This window comes from Protopterus annectens, chromosome 6.part1, assembly GCF_019279795.1.
Source record: "Protopterus annectens isolate FY-2018-M chromosome 6.part1, PAN1.0, whole genome shotgun sequence".
NCBI classification, from domain to species: Eukaryota; Metazoa; Chordata; order Ceratodontiformes; family Protopteridae; genus Protopterus; species Protopterus annectens.
In genome coordinates, this window is record NC_056738.1 from 456,120,469 (window position 1) to 456,145,271 (window position 24,803).

At 38.4% G+C, this 24,803-nt stretch overlaps 1 protein-coding gene across 1 annotated transcript in view; it reads left to right on the plus strand.

Annotated features, from left to right (window-relative positions):
- Positions 1 to 24,803, plus strand: part of VPS8 (VPS8 subunit of CORVET complex) — a 2,195,799-nt gene that overhangs the window by 1,525,749 nt on the left and 645,247 nt on the right. Inside the window, exon 27 of the mRNA XM_044075401.1 lies at positions 20,327 to 20,425. Within this exon, the coding sequence (XP_043931336.1) occupies positions 20,327 to 20,425 (99 nt within the window). The remainder of the gene's footprint in view (positions 1 to 20,326; positions 20,426 to 24,803) is intronic.

Here is a 24,803-nt window from a genome sequence, read left to right on the forward strand (position 1 = left end):
CCTAGGCAAGATTTTATTGTGGTTACTAGCTTTCATCATTTTGCCTACATCTCCTTTTTATAAAGTGCTTGCCTAAAAAAATCATCATGAACATCTTCTATAGCAGAGTTATAATGGTTACTGTTGGATTCTGGGATCCTTTCATTAAAAGACCAATTGTTTTTATGACCGTGGTTTTGATCAGGATAAGCCGTTTTGTTTCTATACTCCACCTTAGTCCTGTAAATTTTCTTATGCTTTCTTTTAAAAGTCATAAACCCATATTTGGGGGCTAGATTGATTTCTCTCAAGGGTAGTTACGATTGTTACACAAGAGGTGTGCCAGCTGTGGTAGGGGGAGTAAGGGCAGTGCATGTGTAACATATGCCAGCATAGCCAGTTGGAGTTTTGTAAAGAATTATATGTCATTTGTTTATCAAACTGATTTATATAAGTGCTTGTGTTAAAATGTATTTGTAAAGCTGCTTGTGTTAAAAATGTATCAACAGTGGGTCCTGGTGCACAGAAAAGAAATATATATGTATGTCAGGCTGTATTTTTTTAACTGCTGAAATGTATATATTTTATCAGAGGATATGGGAAGGGGTTAATCTCAGCCTAGTTAACATTAAATAAGTAGCCTGAAATTAAATGACTTGGTTTAGGCCATAACGATTCTATCTCACAGGTCTGAATGCAGCCAGACATGCAATGTCTGTAAAAACCTTTCTGCAGGAAGGGCGGAAAGGTTGGAATTGTTTAATAGTTTTCAAATGCTTTAATAAACCTTTAGCTAAAAGTTGTGTGTGTGTATTGTGACACATCTGTGCCAAATCCTGGCTCAGTATTTAGTGAGGGGATAGTGTTGGAACCACAAAGACAGGTGACCAGATGTGATGTCATCCTGTAGCCAGCACTGAAATTGTATTTAGATACTAGTGAGATATGGGATAGTAGCACTTAGCACTCTGTTTTTGGAACCTAACAAGAAAGATACTCATCCACTTCATTTTGCCTTGCTTTAGCAAGTAAGTAGGGAACAGTAATTCTTCAGTAAGTTAGGAAAATACAGTGAGATTAGTTTAACTTTGTTTTTTTTTCTGTATCTAAGTCTTTCCATCTATGTTGTTTTTTTATATTTCCTGTAATTGAAACTCTGGTATCTATTAAGAATAGATATTTGGTATTGTCATGTTTTTCTTTTATTATTAATTATTAACTATATCTAAACCTTTCATTTTGGCTGGTATCATAGGAAATATTTAACCTCTGAGAGTAATTACATTTATTTAGTAGCACTGTGGCTCCACATTCCTGAAATTCTTGCCTCTTGGTTAAGTTAATACTACCATTTGTATAGGTATTAATTTTACTAAGAGTAATTGGGTACCTGGTAAGACCCTTAGAGTAGCTGGCTTTGTGGGTATTCTGGTAGCAGTGTATCTACTTTATAGTATGGGTGGAGGTGACAAAGTGGGTAAGCTGTGCCAGCCTTTCCTGTGTGTGTGTGTGTGTGTGTGTGTGTGTGTGTGTGTGTGTGTGTGTGTGTGTGTAAATCAAATCTCAATACCACATCTTTGCAAGCTGTAGGTCCCCCTCTATGACCCAGGAAATCCATACCATGTATTTAATCTTATTAGAAACACTAACCATCTAACCCAACACCATATTCATGGATGACTTTCATTACCCGAGTATTAACTGGGAATCCTAAATGACACCAAACGTACATGCACAGAGATTCCTGGATTTTGCAAGCACAAACTCCCTGGACCAGGTAGTCAATACACCAACCAGGGGTGCAACCATACTGGATCTGGTCCCCACTAATATGGGAGACTGCTGCACATCAAAACAGGAACAATGGCAGGACAGCAGCACAAGAAACAGCAGAAAAATTGAAACTGATGATGGTTTGTTTATTTTATTCAAATGAAAAGCGCTTTACTTTATTAAAGTTTTAATTTTTCTGCTGTTTCTTGTGCTGCTGTCCTGCCATTGTTCCTGTTTTGTGGATTTATCAGTTTGTTTTTCCACCTTGTTTTGAGACTGCTGCACAGCCCCTACTGTAATGCCTTCCCTGGTAAGGTCAGACCACAAAATGGTCTCCTTTGAAGTAAAAATAAAACCTGGACCCCCCCCCCCCAGTTAAATCTGGAATATTCAGGAACTATTTTAAGGCTAACCTCTTGCATTAAGTGAGAACCTGGCAAAATGTCATGCCCCCATAAACCCAGAGAGCACTTTTGCCTATGCAGAGCTGTTCACAGAAACCCTGTGCAAGCATTTGAATAGCTGCATAGAGGTAGCTGTACCCACCAGGAAGAAGTACAGAACTAACTAAAAAAACAAGCCACCTGGTGGAATCACAAAATCAGTCGTCTGTATAACAGGAGGAAGAAAATCATGGCAAAAATTATGAGCTGCAGCACCCAGCAGGATAACACTCTCATCAAACAAACAAACAAACAACTCAGAGGACAAATAAAGTCTACCAAAGCCAAATGTGTGGTAAGTTTGGCTTCTCAGGTCAAGGACAACCACAAAGCATTCTTTAGCTATGTCTGCAACCTCAAAAGAAATGCACAATTGTGCGCAGAGCTCATTGTAAATGGAGCCACCTATACTGAGCCAGAAGATATAGTAAACCTCCTGGCTGATAATTCATCTCCAAGTTTACTCCTGTCTCCCCCTCAACCTTCCCTCAGGAAATATCTAATGTAACTCCCCCTACTATGGGGAACACTAGGGAACAGGTTCTTAATACTCTCTAGACCAAGAATACTGCATCAGTGGGCCCCGAAAAATATCCCAGGATGCCTTCTAAAGAGCATGAAACATGATCTATCAGGGCCTCTGACATTACTATTTAACTGTATCCTCCAAACAGGCTTTGTGCCTCATGAATGGAGAAAGGCAACAGTCATCCCTCTGCACAAAGGTGGGCCATCTACAGACCCTGGAAACTACAGATCCATAAGTCTCACTATTCTTGAATGTAAAGCCATGGAAAGAATTATCATGGAGATGATCAGTAGAGATGTAGTAAACCTCCAGACACTGGATCCAACCCAGTTTGGTTTCGTCAAGGGCAGGTCATGCATACTCAACCTGCTTGGACTTCTTTGAGAAGGTCACCAAATCAATGGATGAGGGCAAAATTGTTCATACTGCCTACCTTGACCTAGCCAAGGCATTTGTCACAATACCTGACTTGGGCATTGTTGACAAACTCAGGAGGTTAGGTACAAACCCATATGTCACCAGGTGAATAATCAACTGGCTCACAGACAGGATGCAAGAAGTTAGAATTGGGGAGTCCTCCTCTACAAAGAGGCCAGTCACAAGTGGAGTCTCTCATGGATTAGTCCTTGGACTGCTCCTTTTTGACAATGTCAGTGGTCTCCCGCTGACTACATTTGCAGATGATTGCAAATTAGGAGCTGTTATTGTATCTCACACTGACTCAAATGTTCTACAGGAGGGGCTGACACAGACAAACAACTGGTGTCAGAGCCATGGACTAAAACTAAATGCCAAGAAATGCATAATAATATCCTTTGGGAAGTCATCCATCCCTGGTAAGTAAGCATGATATTTTCAACACACCCCTTAGAGTTGACCCAGTAGTCAGGGACTTAGGGACACACACAAAAACAAACAAATCTATTAGGGGAAAAATATAAAAAAATACATTTTGGAATGGCCCAGCCAGAGCCCAGACTTAAATCCAATAGAAAATCTGTGGGTGACCTGTAGAGGGCTGTGCACAAGAGATGCCCTTGCAATCTGACAAATGTTGAGTGCTTTTGCAAGGAAGAGTGGGCAAATATTGCCAAGTCAGGATGTGCCATGCTGATAGACTCCTACCCAAGAAGTCTGAATGCTGTAATTAAATCAAAAGGTGCTTCAACAAAGTATTAGTTTAAGGGTGTGCACACTTTTGCAACCAGCATATTGTACATTTTTTTTTTTTTTTTTATATTTTTCCCCTAACAGATTTGTTTTTCAATTGAATTGTACAGGTTATAGGTCACGTTAAAGGTGGGAAAAAGTTTTGAAATGATTTATTGTGGTCTAATTTTTTATATCACAAAAACATGGCATTTTCACAGGGGTGTGTACTCTTTTTATATTCACTGTAAGTCCAAGGAAGTCATTGTTCCACTGTATTCAGCATTCATCAGACCTATCATTGAGTACAATGCCCCCTTTGGTATGTACCTAACCAGGCATATCCAATAAATGGAACGTCCACAATAGTCCCTATACCTCACTAAAAGAATACAGGGAGTAAGTAATGTGTCCTGTGTAGACCGCCTCAAGGGCCTATCCCTATATTCTGTCTCCTACAGGCTTTTGAGGGGAGATCTATGCCTGGCATACAGAGCATTGTCAGACCCCACTCTGATGGATGTCCTACATATCCCCAAAACAAACATTACCAGAATTGCCTGTTCTAAAGACTTAAACCTGTCTCTGTGATATAAATAGGACTTGCAGGAGACATAGGTATGTATCCCATAGACTACCCCATCTATGGAACGGGTCTATATTACAAACCCGAACGCTTACCTTATCGAATCCCTAAACATCGACCCATCTGTATCGAAACGGGAACACATCGAACGTCCAGAAGAGCAAAACCGGAAACGTTGAATCTTCATAGATGGTCTTCTGCGGTATAGCTCCATAAGGTAAGTGTGCAATAGTTACGAACCTTAGGGTTAGGGTGCGGGTTAAGGTAAGTGCATAGATGGTAATGTATGTTAGATGTAGTGTAGGGTTTTGTTATGTATGTGTGTGGATTATTTAGTTTGTTTGGGTTTAGCTTTTTAAGGTAAGTGTGCGATAGTTATGGACCTTAGGGTTAGGGTACAGGTTAAGTTAAGTGCACACATGGTGGTATATGTAAGACTTAGTGTAGGGTTAGAAGTAGGGTTTTGGTTAGTGTATGTATGTGGTTTATTTAGTTTGTTTGTGTATGCAGTATGTAGCATGATAGTCCAACGTTTTGAATTTCATGGTTTAGGGCATTCGGTGTTTATGCGGTTCAATGAGGAGGGGTCGATGTTTAGGGATTCGATAAGGTAAGCATTCGAGTTTATAATATAGACCCTATGGAACAGGATAACCATGTGAAGCAGAGTTCCTCCCTAACCCAATTCAAGTGCAACTTGGACAATTGGATGGAAAACCGGAAATTCATCCCTTGTTTGGAACCTATGTCTCTAATGGACACAGATAACCTGTAAATGGTTCAACTCCCAGGTCCATGCTTACATTTATCAAGGGTATCAAAACTTGTCAGAGATTTGGGATGCACAGCTATGCTTAAAAAGGCCCTTGTAGTCATTAGCTTAGTAAACACCTATGAACCTATAAGAGTGTGTGTGTGTGTCAGCTACTTTGAACAGAGGGACACTGAGAGCACTGATTTCACAGAGAGGATGACTGAGGACTTGGCTTGGATCACCTGGCTACGGGCTTAACTCCATAGCTGTGTTAGTGGGGAGTCTTATTTGGGGCCTGGAGAGGGAGCCCAGCCCCAGGACTGGAGTGTGTATTTCCTGTGTGCTTTTAAGGGAAATTGTACTTGGTGCAGAGAGCTGCATCTGAAAACAATGTGTCTATTTTTTTTTCTCAGTGAACATTCTCCACCAGTGTCAGTGGTTGAGGTTTGAGACTCTTTGATCACTGGCCCAGAGGAGGAATGTCACATGTAGTTATGATTTTAATGCAAGAGAAGTTTTGTAATTGGCTCTATGTGCCATTTGTCCTGCATTTTATTTGGGGAAAACAGGGGGCTTAAAAACAGGATTTATCAACATGTATATGATATTCATAAAAATTATGCTAGGAATGCTCTTACAAACATTCTGTGCAATGTAATGACTTTAGAACATTTTCGTTTATTGTATTAGAAAAGGTTATGCCCTCAATTAGGGATGATGATTGGGGGTTTTATTAGAGGAAAATTAGCTTTATTGACAAAGTATTCTTAATGCTGCTGCTGCCCCAGGAATTTAATGATATGACTTCTATAGGTTGTGTGTTGAAAAGGAACACTGTTTCCATAAGAACTTATTTGTTGGTTTTATTTATTAGATGTTATAGTATTTAATATCAATTTTTGCTGAATTTTTAGTTTCCTTTTTATATAAAGTACTTTTCAATGTATTTTTAATATGGTATGGTTTTTAATAATAGGGAGTGAGTTACTTTAAGATTTTTGGTGCTGTGATTTGTATTTAATGAAAGGGGTGTGTGATGTATTTTGTAACCCTGATAAAGTTCCAGTTTTCATAGGAATGAAAGCACTTAGTCATTTTTATTAAAGGTTGCTGATACTCAGAGTGGCGTTTTATTATATTTAAGTTTTATCAGTGCGCTTTTAGTGTTTTGTTTCATCGTTTAGAGAAGTGAAAATATTTTACTCTGTTAACCTTGCCATCTTATGTTGAGGCCCTTTTGTACATGTGTATTCACTCCCCCCAACTGCGTAGCCCAGTTATCACCTTCACACAGTATTTAAACTTCTGCAGGTGAAACTTTTGTGATCGTATTACCAGTCAGTTTTGAAATTTTCTCTTTCAGGAGTATTGGTGCCTGTTTATTAGTTGCAGTGGATGCTATTTCTTCATAAGCACACAAACCATTTTATATGTATATATATATATATATATATATATATATATATATATATATATATATATATATATATATACACACATGCTATATACACACTATACAAGTAATGGCTTCTTTTTGCCCTCCATCAATTAGTCTAAAAAGGACTCACACTGATGACTTTTAACCTCTTGTTGCCTATATACACAGCAAGGACTGTACTGTGAGTGGATTGGAAAAATGTACATATCAATTAAAAATAAAATTAATGAGTCACAACAGTGGTTTGTCTACAGTGTATTTTGATATAGGTTGCTAACAGCAAAGCAATTTGCCAAACATGTCTAATGTAAATATCTCCACTAAAGTACACTTTGCTTCTTCTCCATGTATACAACAGTAATACCCATAAAATCCCATGAAAAGAAGAAACACTTTTACATTTTATAAATATTGCATGTGAGTGTGTGTTTTATGTGTATATTTACATTGTAAATGTATATGTGGGTGCAGCAGACGTGTATATGGATGCAGCGAGGTAAATGTGTTTCATTCTATCATCTCTGTCAAGGTGCATTTGTCAGCCATATTTCCTGGTCTGCCATTAGATTTCCCCCTTTAACCATCCTGAAGTTTAGTGTTTGAAAGGGATGTTGAATATCTGGACACCAATTAACAGTGCCGGTGTTAGCATTTTGGGGGCCCCAGCAAATGCCAAGTTGGGGGCCCCTTGGGCTCTTCCAGTCTAATAGTAACACCCTGTTACTGCCACCCCTCCTAAGCAACCTTTAATTCTTGTTGTAAAGTTTTAAGTGTAGCACGCACAGACTGACTTGTAGCTAAAATGCTGTTACATTACAGCAGGCCTGTATACTACACTAGGTTGGCCCATCTTACATAGTAACAGTCACAGCTACTGACATTTAGTTGCAACAGTGATACATACAACTGTGTGTACAGGGCTGGACTTAGTTGAATTTGCACCCTAGGCACTGCCTACTGTTTCACCCTCCACACACACACCATTTTGGGCTCCCTGCACCTTGCACATTACTTTTTTCTTCCTTTTCTAGCATTTGCCTTACTCTTCATCTTTTCAAAAAAAACATGACTTTCTGTATGCTCTGAAGTGCATTTTTTTTTTCTTTTTACACAACCTTTTCATCCATTGATGGCTTGAAAAGAAGTCATGATTAAAGAAAGAAATTCAGTGTTGCTGTTCAGCATTAGTTTTTCATGCATCCTTTCAATACACTTTTTCTGACCCAAGACTGCATTCAGGAAATAACTCAATTAAGCACAATGTATTGCTGTTTGCTGAAATAAGTGCAAAACTAGTATTGATATGGCGCGCACGTGTGTGTGTGTGCGTGTGTGTTTGGGTGGGGTGGGGGAAAGGTTGCATTTTATTTAAAAGTAACAAGCTGACCATATTTTCTTTCATGTGCCATCACAACCATAGACCTTACGCATGATAGATGGCTATCTTTGGTGGTTTGGCAGGAAGAGGATGTCTGAAAGCAACTGATCATTGCCATTGTGGTGCCCTATGGTTGTACATGCTCTGGGGTGCATTTTAGAGCATTTCCCAACCTTTTAATGCAGTGGTGTCCCGAACAAAAATCATGAGTAAGAAAAGAACTTAAGTCTTAATTGTTTTTCTTTAAAGGTAGACCTAAGTTGTGCTAAAATCTTAATGTTTAAACTTGAAAAAAACAGTAGCTCACAGTAAACTAGCAAATACAATTATGAGGATGCACAAACTCCATATAGTAGTATTGCCTGCCTCCTTAACCACCACCCCACCCCCCCAAAAAAAAAAAGAGAGAGAGTCTGTGCCTGGGCATCCCTATAGTGTTAGATTGGGATGAAAGCAGAGATTCATCCAGCCACATGTATTTCATGTGACTGCTGTCATATGTATACATACCTTGCCTCAACACTCCTCAACTCTACCACCAAAGGCAGTCACCTATATCCATGCCTGATGTGTGATTGTAAGAAAAGTGACAAAATAATGATTACAGTAATGTATTCCACCTTGTTGCTCCTACACAGTACACTGCCCTACACAAGCTATAGTAATCTTTGTACAACTCTAAGGTCTGTCAGAAAAGAAACACAAGCTGTAATGACCTCCAAAACTAAAGAAAGTAATGATCACATAATTCCCAACCTCTCCTCCAACACACACACACACACACACACACACACACACACACACACACACACACACACACACACAGCAACCTTCGTTATCTACATATCTGAACATGGCTGGTTTTAGAATGGGTGTGGTTGAGGGCAGAGGCCACCATCAAGTCCATGTCAAAATACACTTTGAGTTTGTGGTGTGGGGGCCATCTGACTCCTAGAAGATCTAAGTGACTGAATGTTCTGTGATATATTTTATGGCTTACTTTTGGATAGACACATACACTCACAGACAGGGAGGGCATGCAGACTCTATATAGCCAAGAACTCAGCCAGTGCAATGCACTGTCAGATGGCAGTGCTACTCACTGCACCACAGTGGCAATGGGCAGTTGCTTTCACACATCCTTTTCCCGCCAAATCACTGAAGATATCCACCTGTCATGTGTAAGGTCTGTGGTTGTGATGATGAGTGAAAGAAAGTATGGCCAGCTTGTTACTTTTAAATACTTTGCAACCATTTTCCAACCCCAACACACACGCAATCACAATGGCAGTGCTGATGAGGATTGTGCCACAAAATTAAATAAATTATAACTAACATGTTACTGTTACACTGTAACACTAACACACACTCATACAACGCACCATAGCATACTAGTTTTGTACTTATTTCAGCAAATAGTAATACATTGTGCAATGGTAGTACTGCCACACCAGATCAATGACTGTTGTTTACAGTCATCAAACAGCAACAAGGGGTAAGTCACTTTTATTTACCTCATCGAGGATAATGCATAACCTGTCACTGTCCCTGATTTCACAGACTGTCCCTGATCTTGTCTCATAATTTTCCTCTGTCCCTCATAAATCGTTTGCTGTGCTGGTAAATCATTCAGGATTGCAATCAGTCAATAAATCCAGACATTGGAGTGTCATACCTCTTATTGTTCAAAAACGCATGTTGATGCAAAATGTGTTTATTAACTTTTTAAGTGAATTAGAGTGATATTTTACATGTGTTCCTAATTTTGAGCCTTTATTCTGGTGTTATTTTTGCTTTGCCCAGAATTCTTGAGCAAAGAAGTTGAAAACTATAGCCTCTGGTGTTCTTCCAGTATTTTTAAAACTTCTTGAAAGGGAAAACTATCCCTGAAGATTGGAAGCATAAGCTTTTCTTAAAATCTAAGGTATCCACTGAGATCAGTTACACTGGGCTGCTGATTTCTGGTACTTAACTTGCTTGTATTCATTTGCTAATTATCAGCTTTATCCTAACATCATATCACAACCCTGATTTAGTTAAAGGGCATAATCAGAAAATAAGTACAATTTTTTCTCCTTATTTTTCCCCAAACAGCAGCGGCTTTTGTAGGGCTACCACACAGTCAGTGATGATTAAAGGGTTTCCACTGTAGCCACAGGTATTACAGGTGCCTAACTATGATGTTAGTTTTAGTGTAGAGGGAGAATGGTCGCCAGCAGGATTTAACTAAGCCAAGGGCACTATGTCAGTGGTAAAATAGTTAATGAAATTATGAAGCCTGTTACTTGACAAAACACTGTTACTGTAACCAACAATATCTTTGAATTTTAAAGGCGATACATATAACAATTATTATTACCAACTTGGTTTATTAAGTACACAGTATTGCTGTACTAGTTTTTATTGATTTGACAGACATGTTACAAAATATCAAAATAAGATAACTTGTTGTGGTTGGGGGGGCCCCCCAGCAACTGCAGGGTTCACTAGTGCCTAAAGCTGGCTATGCCTAGAAAACATGTTTCCTCCATAGGAACTTAACTTAGTGCTTAAAAAGCTTATTCTTTGTCCATGTAAACCATCTCATCAGGCCATTTTAAGGTTCTTAACACGGAATACTGCTTCACTCATTGTTCTGATTTCATCACTCTTGCAGCTGGCATGACAGCACTGAATGGCTTGGTGCCCAGACTGTTGATTTTGTAGAGCTCTGCTTGAGCTGTCTGTGGTCTTGGTGTATGGAAAGTGCACTTATGGTTTGGAAGGTGGCCAGCTGTTGCATCCAGTGCATGTTATAACGCATATAGCCAAGGCTACTGCAGAAGTGAACATTAAAACATCTACTGTTAGTGTAAGTTTGCTTACACAGCTATACTATCTGTGGTATCAAAGCTCTTCAGTAAGTCTGTGAAGATTGCTTCTATAAGGTTACCCTTTTCATTGTTTTATAGGAAGTCATACACTGTAGATCAAAGGCATTTTGCTTCAACCAGACCAGAAGCCAAGTTGGTGGTATTAAAGGATTTTGTACATTTGACAGTGGTGGACTGATCAGTAGTAGACTAGTTGTTATATTATTTGTGATTAGTGAGTTGAATTTGAAGTCTTAAGCTGAGGATGGGTTTGTTGTTTTTGGACTGGATCTGATTTTGGCCATTTTCCATTTTTGTGGCATAATGCCTTTGATTAGGCAGGTGTTGCAGTGTTGTTCAAGTGGAGTGAAGATGTGAACCTTAGAGTGGGAGTTCAACAATGGGAGAAGGCCATCACTTTCTTGGGAGGGTGTTATCTGGAGAGATGTCAAGTGATTTGTTAATGACTTTGGTGGATATTGCTTTAAAATAGACTGGAGGAGTGTTGGAAGGAATTTCTTTTTGTGTAGGTAAATAAATGTGAGAAGGACTGGGATAGGTAGGGTGGAAAATTACAGTATGAAACTACAATGGGCTAGAAGTCCAGAAGGGGTGTGTATAGTGTTTTCGCGTGACATGACAGAGCAAATTTTTTGAAACAGCTTTATTTATTCATCACCTTATTTATTGGCAACTTGAATTCACATACAGTGATATTTATTTTTTCATTATTAATATTAAGACTTAATTGTGTACATGCATTTTACATACAATTTCCAACATAACTCTGCTCACGTGCAATAGAACATATAGGTTTGCTTTACATTTCCTACCAGCCGGTTTATTTTAATAATCGGCTTGAACATTTCTTTGTACATTTTTCCCAACTGTACCATTTATTTTTGTGAGAATTACTTCCTCCATCTTTTAATGATTCTATCTGTATTTCTTTTATTTCATTTACAATATTCACTACTTAATTTACCTAATACTCTAGCAATCACTCTATCCCTCTTTCCACCTACACTGAAATTACACTAACATATCCTGTAGCAATTTCTGCCATACTGCCGTTAATAACAAATACTAAATGCAAACCTAGTTCTATTTAAGCACCTTTAGTTCACTTAACTACTGTACCCACCTCCCTTCTTAATATGTCCCACCTTTGAACTTGCACACAGCCAATACTACTAACAGTCCTCTTATTACTTGCACATACTACGTCCTAACACAACATTCTACTTCACACATTACCTCACCGTGCCACATATACCACTTACTCCACTCTATCTACACTTCTCTCCCCCACCATCACCACAACTAACCTACATATGCACATCTTTCTCCACACCCTCAAACCATTCCTACCTTCCCGTCATACCAACAAAATATCCACCAAATATGACAAGTATATAACTAGCCTTATCAGAACTAAAACTAATATTACAGCTAGACTATCACTCAGTAGAGACATTCACCCATACACCAGCCCATCTGATAAAAACTCCCACATGTGTAATAAAAATCACTCTCCTAACAAACTCAGTATTCCTTGACAGGCTAGTGACCTAGTGATACTTAATAATAGAAAACTTGGTTTCCTTTACAGGCTTATAGCCTTTCTTACACCCTCTGCCAGAATTACTATTGCTCAAACCCATCTAATCTCCACCCTACTGTATGCCTTCCCCATATATACCAACCTATCTAAAACTAATCTAAACAAACTGGCAACCTCATGTAACAACATCACCAGATTTGCCACTGGCTCCCCTTTTAGAACCCACCACTGCCAAAATCTGAAACAGCTAGGATGGCTGGAATTTCAAAACCAGGTTCTTCTTCAGCAACTTACTATCACTCACAAGGTCCTGTACCATCCCACTAATACTCCTGTACTCTGTAATCTTATTAGTCCTTATATAAATCTCAAAACTCTACACTCAGCAAATTAGTTACTAGTTGCCACCCTTAAATCCAATAACAAATCTGGTAACTGCCTGTTTACTAACTTCATTGGAAATACTTGGAACAGACTTCCAAATGATCTAACTTCCCTTACATCTACCCCACTGTTTAAGAACCAGCTAAGAGTCTTCCTTAAATCCCAATGGTTATGTACATGTTCTAAACCAGACTGACACCCTCTCCCCTTGCTAAAATACCTCGAAACTTCCTCAACACTGATATCCATTTCTTATTTCCTTCACTATTTGTTTAGGTTCCTCTACAATTTTTTTCTTGTTTTAACTCAGTATTTTCTGTACCCTGTCAAACTACTGAATAATAAAAACTAGCCTTTTCAGAGATTTGTAATATGCCATGCCCTGTGAGCATCTATGTATATAAAAAGTTTGATAGATACCAGCTATACATTTCTTTTTGCTTTCTATGTCTAACCCACTACTCTAAATCTGCTATACCTATTCTTCTATAGTTACATCTAATGCTCTTAATCTCTTTGCACCAACTCTAACATTATTATTTTTTTCTTTTTTCTCACTTTTTTATATTATTTCTTTTTATCTTTCCCTTTTTTCCTCCTCTCACTTATTAACTTAAATGAAATCTATGGAAAAGTGCTTTTTTTTTTACATTATTTAGTGTTTTAATGTTTTCTTAAAGTAGATATTTGTATCTTTATTCAATTAAATTAATACTGTTTTGGAGCTTTTCTCCCCGGGCCTCTACTGAAAATGGACATATATCCAGCTAGACTAGTCCGGTCAACAAATGTAAAATAAAATAAATAAATAAAAATTACCAAAACAGTCCATGAGCTTCATGTTAATCTTTCCCTATATTTCCCTGATCTCTTATTACTAACCGAAACTTGGCTTAAACCTGACATCTCCAATAATTCTTGCTCCAGGCTATAATATCCTGTGCAGTAATCGGACATCTAAAAAGGGAGGTGGTGTAGCCTTGATATTTAAAAATCAACTAAATGTGGAAAACCTGGATATATGTACACCACCCTTAGCCAATGCAGGAATTTTGCTTGCAAAACTAAAAATTAACTCTAAAAAAAGTATAGCTATAATTGGTTGCCACATACCACCTGGCAACATCACCACCACTCTGGAGACCTTACTTGAATGGGCCTCTGATGTCCTCCAATGTGAAACCATCATCTTAGGGGGCTTTAACATTGATTGGTTAACCTGTAACTCCAGTTCTTCCACCAACCTCCATGGATTTTCCCAGCTTATCCAGTCTCTTACTAGAATTGACAAATCATCCAAAAGACAGTCAATACTTGACTGGATTCTAACAAACAGACCAACCCTTATATGCCAGTCAGGCTGTCTCCCTGACAGCCTGCGTGATCACCTACCTATGTTTGCAGTAAGACATCATACATATCAGGTAAAGTCCACTAACTACCAAATGATCCAAAACTAAAAACACTTCAGAACAACTAGCTTTATTAATACACTCAAAGCCTGTAACTGGTCTCTTCTAAAATACCTTAAACTAGATGAAGCTGTACAATACTTCAACTCTACCTTCCTAGACATCCTAGATTCCCTGTCCCCCCCCAAACCATCTGAGTTAAATTTAATCATGCCCCTTGGATGAGCAAAGACAATAGATCTCTGCTAAAATCCAGAGATGAAGCCTGGGCCCTTTGGCACAAAACTGGAGCACCTATAGACAAACAGGTAATCCTTGAACTCCGTAACAAAGCAAAGCAATGTGTGAAAACAGTCAATTACTTTCACAATATCCAGTCTAGATATCAAAACAATCCTAAAAAATTTTGGTCGGCAATTAACAACATTCTCCACCATGGAAAGTCAGGCACTCCCCCTCCAACCTTAACAGATACTTCAATTAATATTTCCACTCTATTTAATAAATTCTTCACTAAATCAGTCCTCAAACTTGCTAACTCTCAAAGATGCTCACCCTCAGACCTGCCACCTGATCTCCATACTAATAATAATGGTTTTAACTTCCACCCTGTTCCGACTGACAAAAATCAGAAACCTCCTTAAGAAACTAAAACCTACCATATTACTGCTGACAAACTCCCTGCTGAATTCTTAAAAATAGCTGCCGATCCCATAGCATATCCAGTATCCATTCTCATCAGCTGTTCCATATCTGAAAACCTAGCCCCAGAGATCTGGAAAGTGTCTCACATCATCCCACTCCATAAAGGGAGTAACTGTAAAGAGCTAACAAACTATTGGCTCATAGCCATACTCTCACCTCTGTCCAAAATACCGGATAGGTGTATACATACACAAATTATGAACTACCTTAATACCCACAACCTTCTCACTAATACTCAGTATGGCTTCAGATCATACCACAGCACCACAACAGCCCTTACGTCATTCACTCATGCAATTAACACCCACAGAAATAATAGCAACGATGTCTCCACTATCTTTCTTGACCTCTCCAAGGCATTTGATATGGTTAACCATAATAAACTCATTAAATCCCTCTCTGAACTAAATCTTAGCAAACCCACCATTACCTGGTTTCAGAGTTACTTAACAAATAGACAGCAAGCAGTACAATGGAGGCAAAAACTCTCTCCTCTATTACCAGTTACAATAGGCATTCCCCAAGGCTCCATACTTGGTCCTTTACTTTCCTCTGTCTTTGCTAACAAACTCCATACTTCAACTCTACATGCTTCAGTCATCCAGTACACTGATGACTCTACATTAATCTGTTCCTCACCTTCTCTCCAAGAACTGCAACTAAAAACACAGGCCTCTTTCTTCTCTGTAGAAGAATGGTTTAATAACTCTCAACTAATACTAAACCGTAGTAAAGCCAAACTTCTCATATTCCAACCAACCAACCAACCACATCACTCACACACCCACATTCACTATCACATCTAACAGTAACACTACTACCCTTCCTGTCACTCACACCAAACTTCTTGGAGTTGAGTTCACATTTCACTCAGCATTAAGAAAATTCATAAAAAATGAGGGGGACTGTATAGAAATAAACAATTCCTCACAAACAGCACTAAGGCAAAAATAGCACAAATACACTTCCTGTCCACACTCCTATTTGCCTCCCCTATCGTCACCAATCTCAGAAAGTCAGATATATCTAAACTCGAGCTCTGCTATAACAAAAGAGCAAAGTTCGCCTCCAATAGCTCACATCTCACACACACCAATGCTCAACCCTAAAAAACTCAGCTGGCTAGAACTTCCTCAACTTCTACTCTGCAACCAACTTATACTAACCCAAGAAATACTTTATTACCCCGAGAAAACCAAAGCATTTCAAAACCTAATACAACCTTACTCCAGTACTAGGGTCTTACGTTCCAGTAACAAACCTCTCCTACAAGTCACTATAGCCAACAACTCTGCCGGAGCTTCTCTCTGTTCGAACTATATAGCCAAAAAATGGAACACTCTGCCCACCAGTATAATAGCCACCACTACCTTAACCCAGTTCAAAAAATGCCTGAAAACACACTTGCAAGTCAACTGGACGTGCAATTGTAACTCTCCAGGCTAGATTACCTCCATCTTACTTCTGCATACTCTTGCTAACCTCCCCTCCCATACTGTGAGGTAGTTAACCCTTTCCTTCAGCTTACAAGTTTCCTTCATTATATCCTAATCTTGCTTCTATACTTAATCCTTGCTGTATGTTATAAATGCTATGTCTGAATAGACGTTCTATAGCCATACTGCGTAATGTTGTCTTCCTTTAATCAGTGTAACCATTCTTATTTTTCTTTATCTTTGGATTATCACTTAAAGTATTGTATTGTACATGGCTTTTTGTAAATGAAAAACTACAAAATTGTACTGTATTAATATTTGCCTTTGTAATATGTGGAGCATTTCTCCCCGGGTCTCCGCTGAAAAAGGACTTCTGTCCAGTCAGACTTTCCTGGTAACCAAATATAAATCAAATAAATGTAGTCATTGAGTTCTACATTTTTGTAATTGCTTTTTATGTTTGCTAATAATATTTTACTTGATTAGACCTTACTATGCCTCAGTGATTCTAAACCAAGACACCAACTTAATATCATCATCTGAATGGTTAATAATGTATGATCTCCAACAATTGTGTCAAGACATTATGTAAAGAGTCCTTAAACTCTGTTAAATCTCCACATTCCCAAAAATTGTTTTGTCACTTTTTTCATTGCCTTCCCATCTCCAGCGTTTCTTCTGTTCTTGAGGAAGAATCCCAAGTCTACTTTAAGCATAAAAGTACTTGCGTAAGCTTTTCCAAGTAACTATCTGGAAATCTTCTGAACTTTGTAGAATCTACCTCCCATTGTTCTTTTGTACTTTGTAGTTTTAATCTTCTTTTCCAATCTTTTCTTATCTCCTCTGGTTTGATTCTTGTTGTTATCCTGCAGTATTTTGTATGATTTATTAATTATGCCTTTCTTTTTAGTATCTTATGTTCTTGATTCTATTAAAAACATTAATAGAGCTGGTCTTTCATTCATTACTCACACCACCTTTCTCTTTGCCCATATTCTACCAAAAGCTCTCAGAAGAGCTCATTTTAAGTAGTCAGTTCCTTCTTCTTGTTTCTGAGGCATGTGCATCTTTTCTGTGACTTCGTGATCCACAGTTGAATGCAGAACTGTGTCATCCATCAGCTGTTGTGGAATGCTCCTGTCTGACTTTAGCTCCTTACAGCCCTTCTGCTGTTGAAACAAAGTTCAGCTTTAAGGGGAGTTTTATGTTTTATCAGATCACTTATCTGGTTATTAAATAAGTAAATTAAATTAACACTGTTGACTGAATTCTGCCCTTTCAGGCTGAATGGATGAGAGAGTGAAGCTGTTTGTTGTTAATATACCTGTAACTACACAAGAGGCTAATTCTTATGTCATAGATTCAAGACTTCAACAACTGGACATGTGTGTGTCATCTTCACAGAATCTATTTTAGAGTACAGAGTATGTTGATCTTAAGGACTCTGTGTTTAATTTATCCAGATCTTTATCTGTATAAAATAATTTTTTGCCCTCTTAAATGAAATACGTTTTCTTCCTGGTAAAAGGAAAGAATAATTAAGTATATTTGGCATTCCTACTCCTTTATTTTGCTCTTACATTTTTGACACTTGTGGTTCCCTTTATGTCTAATGTTCCTTAGCTCCATCTTCTTTAGCTTTCCTGGTCGAAGGCTGTTTGCATTATTTTCTTTCTTGGATGAAAAATTGGGGAAGAAGATGCATTTCTCTATAGAGTGATACTGGTAGTGGCAGTAGATGATATCGATGTGGAGAGGAGCCACAGACCAACCACTGAAAGTGTGCTATGAAAGTATTGACACTTTCTGAAGGAAGATTTGTGACAGAGCACTTAGAATCCCTTGGAGATTTATTGTCTGATACGATTGATACGATTGTTATAGTAAGTTATGTGAATACTACAACTTAAAATGAGAACTTGTAGTGCATTGTTTCTCCTCTTTTTGGCTTCCATTCTTGCTTCATGAGTTCTCTGTTGCCTTGTATTGATTTTTTTCTTTCTTCATTTTTCCATTTAGAAAACTGGGAGGAGCCATTTACTGAGCATGGCCCTTTATCTGTTAGTCATTTCCTGGAGTGGTTGTACCTTATCGTTTCTCCAACTTTGAATTATATTAGTTAAAAATTTATATGAAAAACTTCAGTCTCTAAAATTCTTAAACTGTGTAGGCATCCTTTGCACCATTTGATTTTTTTTTATCATATTGTGCTTCATTACTGATCACTCATGCTTACTTGTATACCTTTTATGCATGGAATGTTTTGTGCAGATTATCTTCTTGGTCTCACAAAGATGATCAAATCAAATTATGGGAGTCTTCCAAAAAAGGGAAGGATAACAAAAGAATGCAGGACTTTCTCATCAGCCTGCTTAGAGTGCTCCTGTGTGCCTTAAGCTGCTAATAGACTTTCTAACTTTCATGGACTGTTATGCTTGTCCAGATAACTTACCTGGTTAATAAATAAAAATAAAAATTATTATAGAAAAAATGTCTCAGTACTTCTGCCACACCTTTTATTGGACAGTTTTGAGTGCCCCTGTTTTTTTTTTTTTGTATCTTTTCGTTTGCTGCTTTAATGTTTGTTGAGATAATTGTGGCCTTGCCCTTCCCATCACGCAGTTAGACGTAGGGTTTCATTTACAGTATTTTCTTTTCCTGGCACAGGGGTCCTTATCTGCATCCTCTCCTTTTTTTGTTTCTATTTTCTTTACTTCTGTTTTGAATAGTTGTAGGAGATTTAATCAATAATGTGCAGGACCCATAAGCACTTGGGCCTGTTCTGCATCTTATTTGATTTACTGTTATCAGAAAGTTGAAATCCTGAAGTGTTAAGAGGACCTTGCTGTGAATAAGATATATACCATAAATGATCACGTATTCCAATAAGAACTTCATTTTGGTACAGTAAAAACTTGATTTCTGTACTTTATTTTCATATGTGGACTTAAGCTAACATGCTAATTTTTGCAGAAGCATGAGCCTAAAGCAAAATGGTCATGTGGTTTATGTAGCATTGCCTCCTTTCAGAGGACTTTGTCTATGAGACCTTTGCTATTGCAACCTGGACTAACACCCATACCTTCACAAAGCATTAGAGTCACAGGTTAACCTCACAGTGTGCATTGGTTTTTGGTAGGGCTGTCCTCCCCGGACTGTTAATATATGTCTGTATCATCTCCCTTCTCTATTACAAGTGCCTTGCAGAAATGCATAGTTGAGTACTTTTTTGATTTCTAGTCCATGAAAAAAATTTTATTATGTGTAAATCCATACCAAGTCTAGATCTTCATTGATTGACATCTGGGGGCATGCAGCCTGCCTTCTCTACCCCATTGATTGGTTTCAAATAACATCTGGGGGCATGCAGCCTGCCTTCTTTACCCCCATTGATTGGTTTCAAACCTTTTATCTGGTGCATGCTTCTTTAGGGGAAAGTAGTCTCTTCTTTTGTATATACCTTTCCAGCAGTGTCCATGAGGGAAGCCAAAAAAACTAAAGTAGACAATTCAAGAAAAGACCTTTGAATTCTCTTTGAGCACCTTACAGTCTTAGGAAGCACATGAAGGCATAAATATGCCTGATTTTAGTCTGCGAAGTTCTGGAGTTAGTGCATTTTTTTGTGAAGATCTAGAGTCAGTCTAGTTTTTCTATGTAACGTTTGCCTGACTACTAGATTTGTTTCATAATTGTCACTTTAACTGCTGAGTTTAACTACTGAAGTAGAGCCGCACGTGACAGGAATACATTCTTTTGTTTGACTATAGTTAACTCTTTAAGGTGCTTATCTGCAGCATGCTCTGCTCCATCTTCACTAGTTAATGGTTCTCCTCAGTAGAATAAATGTGGTTATTTAAGTAAAACAGTATTTGTTGAACTATTGTCATTTGTTCTTCACACACTGCTTGTCTAATCGATTTCTGTTTGTCTGTTTTTTTTTTCAGAAAGAAGTTTTTAATTATGTGCATGATATCCTTTCCATTCCTGGGTACAGTCCTGAGGAGAAACAGTCTGTATGGCATAAAACAATGGAATGTGTTGAGGTATTGTCAAAGCATGCCAGCTATAAAGATGACAGCTGTTTATTCTGCATGTTTGCAGCTGTTTAGTGCCTTGTGTTTCAGAATCTTGCATTCTGCATCTGTTGTCTCTGATGCAGTGCTGATTTCACCAGACCTCTGTATGTATATTGGCTATATCAGAAGCAATATGAGTAACTAACAGTTTTTATACATTTGAAAACTGTCGCAAAAACTTACTAGTGATGAATAACAACACTGGCAAAAAATGATTGTTTTGTGCAAATTTGAATTTCAAGTCTACTGTTTATAGTCGTCCATGTATAATGAACTTAGATTATGTGCAGGCAATCATCGGTGCATACATAATTTGTTCAATCACTTTGTGCAGATATTCTAAGTTAAAAATGCACAGATAAATACAGAAAATCAATTGAGAGTGTTTCTTCAGTAGTTGCCCCTCCAATTTATTTCTAATTTTTCCTCATTGACTTGAAATAACCAAAAGCTGTTCCCTTTGCCAACCAGTCATATGGAACATTTTATGTATCATTGTCTCATGAAAACCATTACTTTGTTAATTTCATATGAAACAAAACACTTGTTTGTCAATTATGAAACTCCTCTTTATGTAATATTTATTTGTTTCTCATTTCGTCTTGTGAAGTATTTTGTGTACCCATATTACAGCTTTGTTTTCCTTCTCTTTTCCGGTCTGTAAATCCCCAAAATAGTATTTTGCATAATTCACATCAGACACCCCTGGTTCCCTTCTGACAATCCAGCTTTAAACAAATTCAGACTACTTGTTTTCTTTTTTTTCTATCACTCAGTTTGCTTGATTTTCTTTTAGTTACACCATACATTCAGTCTTCTTGGGTCGGAGTCTGTCAGCATGGCACATCTTGACTTGGCAATGTTTGCCTACTCTACCTTCCAAAAGCACTCCAAATCTGTCAGCTTGCGAGGGCATCTCTTGTGCACAGCCCTCTTCAGGTCACCCCACAGATTTTCTATTGGATTTAGGTCTGGGCTGTGGCTGGGCCATTCCAAAACTTTAATTTTCTTCTGGTGAAGCCATTCTTTTATTGATTTGGATGTGTGCTTGTGGTCATTGTCATGATGAAAGGTGAAATTCCTCTTCATCGTTAGCTTTCTAGCAGATGCCTGAAGGTTTTGGGCCAAAAGTGACTGGTTCATAGGTTGGTACTAGGCTATCAGCCCTAGGGCCTATACAAGCCTAGCCATAACAATTCCCTGGCTATTTCTTCCCACATTATTTACTTTCCTGGACCCCTGTCTAGCAGGGCGACTGACGTGATCCCTGGGGTGAATTTCCTTTCTCCCATCCAATCGTCAAGGTTCCTCTTGAAGAGGTCCAAAGAGGCACTCTGCTTGACATGTATGGGCAATCTATTCCAGAGTCTGAGGAGTCTCTGGGTCAGGAACCTATCCCTCCAGCATGTTTTGTTTATTGTGATAACAAGGTTTAGATCCCTGGAGCGTGTAGCTCTGAGGGATTGGGATTTCTTTAAGTGTAGCATGTCCAACAGCTCTGGGTTTGACATGGCCTTGTATGTTAAGCAGAGATCGCCTCTGATTAGACGATATGCGACAGAGTATAGCTGGAGTTTTTTAAGGCGGTCAGCGTAGGGCATCTGCTTTAGGCCTGTGATTCTTTTAGTGAGGTATTTCTGAGGCCTTTCCAGTTGTTGCAGATGTCTTGAGAGGTACATACCAAATGGGGCGTTGTATTCTATAATGGGTCTAATGAGGGATGAGTACAGTGGGACAATGACCTCCTTTTTTCTGGATGAAAAGCCCTTCGTGATGAGGTGTGCCACATAGAAGGATTTCCTGACTGTTGTGGCGATGTGGTTATCGAAGGTGAGACCACTGTCCACCTGTGTCCCTAAGTCTCTTATCACACATTCTGTGTTTAGTGTACTGCCACCTATATGGTAATTCATGGATACATGTTTTTTCCCAAAGGGGATAACAATACATTTCTTGGTATTGAGCTTGAGCCCATGGCTCTGGCACCAAGCATCTGTTTCTGTAAGGCCCTTTTGTAGAGTATCCACATCATTTGGGGATTCAATAATGGCTCCCAGTTTGCAAATTTGGAACTGTTCGTAATTCCCTCCACCTTGACTAAAGCCCCAGTTCCAGCCGAAGAAAAGCAACCCCAAAGCCTGCTACTGCCATCACCATGCTTTGCCATGGGGATGGTGTTCTTTTGGTTATGCAAAGTGTTGTTTTTGCGCCAAGCATACCTTTTGGAATTATGGCCAAAAAGTTCAACCTTGGTCTCAGAAAACCATAACACATTTCCCCACATTCTTTTGGGAGACTTGATGCTTTGTTTTGCAAATTTTAGCCAGGCCTGGATGTTTTTCTGTGTAAGAAAAGGCTTCTGTCTTGCAACCCTACCCCCATAGTCCAGACATATGGAGAATACGGGAGATTGTTGTCACATGTAGTACACAACTAGTACTTGCCAGAAATTCCTGCAGTTCCTTCAGTGTTGCTGTAGGTCTCTTGGCAGCTTCCCTGACCAGTTTTCGTCCTGTCTTTTTATCAATTTTGGAGGGATCTCCAGTTCTTTGCAACGCCACTGTTGTCCCATATTTTCTTCCCTTTTTGATGACTGTCTTCACTGTGTTCCATGGTGTATCCAATGCTGTGGAAAATTTTTTGTACCCTTTTCCTGACTGATACCTTTCAGCAATGAGATCCCTTTGATGCTTTGTAAGCTCTCTGTGAGCCATGGCTTTTGCTGTAGCAGGCAACTGAGTAAATGTTAGGAAAATCCTACTAGGACAGCTGAACTTTATTTGGGGTTAATCAGAGTCTCTTTAATTGATGGCAGGTGTGTACCCAAGAAGACTGAATGTTGTAATTAAATCAAAAGGTGCTTCAAAAAAGTATTAGCTTAAGGGTATGCACACTTATGCAACCAGCATATTGTACATTTTTTTATTTTATATTTTTCCCCTAACAGATTTGTTTGTTTTTCAATTGAATTGTACAGGTTATAGGTCACATTAAAGGTGGGAAGAGTTTTGAAATTATTTATTGTGGTCTCATTTTTTTATATCACAAAAAAATGGCATTTTAACAGAGGTGTGTACGCTTTTTATATCCACTGTAGGTGTAAAGTTTCAAGTTTTTTGTCCTAGCTACCATGATTTCTATGTATTATGGTACATAATTCATACAGAGAAAAAGATTGGCGCTTGGTGTAATGGTTAAGGCGTTTTTCTCACAAACTCGAAGCACAGTGTTTAGCCTGCATAAACTAAAGCACTGCTGGTGTTTCCCCCTTGGATGGGAAAACCTTTATTTTTTGCCTGTGACATTTTAGAACTGGTTTCTGATACCGGCTCCTTTTTGTTTTCTGTTTTTTAAGAAATCTGCTTGGCTTAGTGTTTTGTTTTCTTCTACTTTAGAGGTGGACACATTATGTAGGCTACTCATTTCACATGTTTTTTTTCATTGGATAAATTGTCCCTTGAATGATACTTAAATTATCAGTGAAATTCTGGGCCTCTGTCTTTGTCTGAATAGATTTAAAGTCTGCATAAACTAAAGCACTGCTGGAGATTCCCTGCAGTGTTTCCCAACCAACCTCCTGTTTGTTGACCTGCTTTTTAAACCTGGTGATTTTAAGCTGCCCACCCTACTCTAAATTGAGCTTAATAAGCTCTTCCCTTTCTACACTGCTGTTGATATCCTGAATTATTTTTTGCCATTCCTTTCTGCACTGCTGTTGATATCCTGAATTTTTTTTGGCCTTTCCTTGTGCTTATATTGAAAAGGTGCATTTTGCCTCCCATTGTCTGTTCTACTTGATCTGACTTCATTATCTAGCTAGCTGTTAGATAAAGTAGTGTATTTTTATACTCTAGGAAACAATTGTTTTTACACAAAAAAGCTCAGCGGATTTTCCATCTAGTGCACTGGGAAGTTGCATCGTCTGCTGAGGTCTGAATGTAGTTTTACTGACTGGAGGGTTTATTAATCAGCTTATCTTGTTTTTTAGTGCCTTTATACATTTTGTAGAGTTGAGTGGTTCTTGGCTCATTTATTCAAAGCAAAGTACTTTTATTGAATAATAACACTTTTATAAGCTATTTAAAGTATACTGCTGTATCTATATCTTTAAGTTTGTTTGTGGTAGCATTTCACTCCATGTAGTCCTGTACTGTGCTTTTACATTTGGAGGACTAGGATTGTTCATCTGGTGGAAGTGTTTAATTGGTCTACCTGAGCTGGGAAACACGGAAAGAGGCTCTAAGTGTTTGTTTGTTTTTTTCTTGCACTTCTCTGTACTTGATTTGCACTGTTCTGATACTTAGCATAGACTAGATTCAGACCTGCTGAATCTAGCCTGTTATTG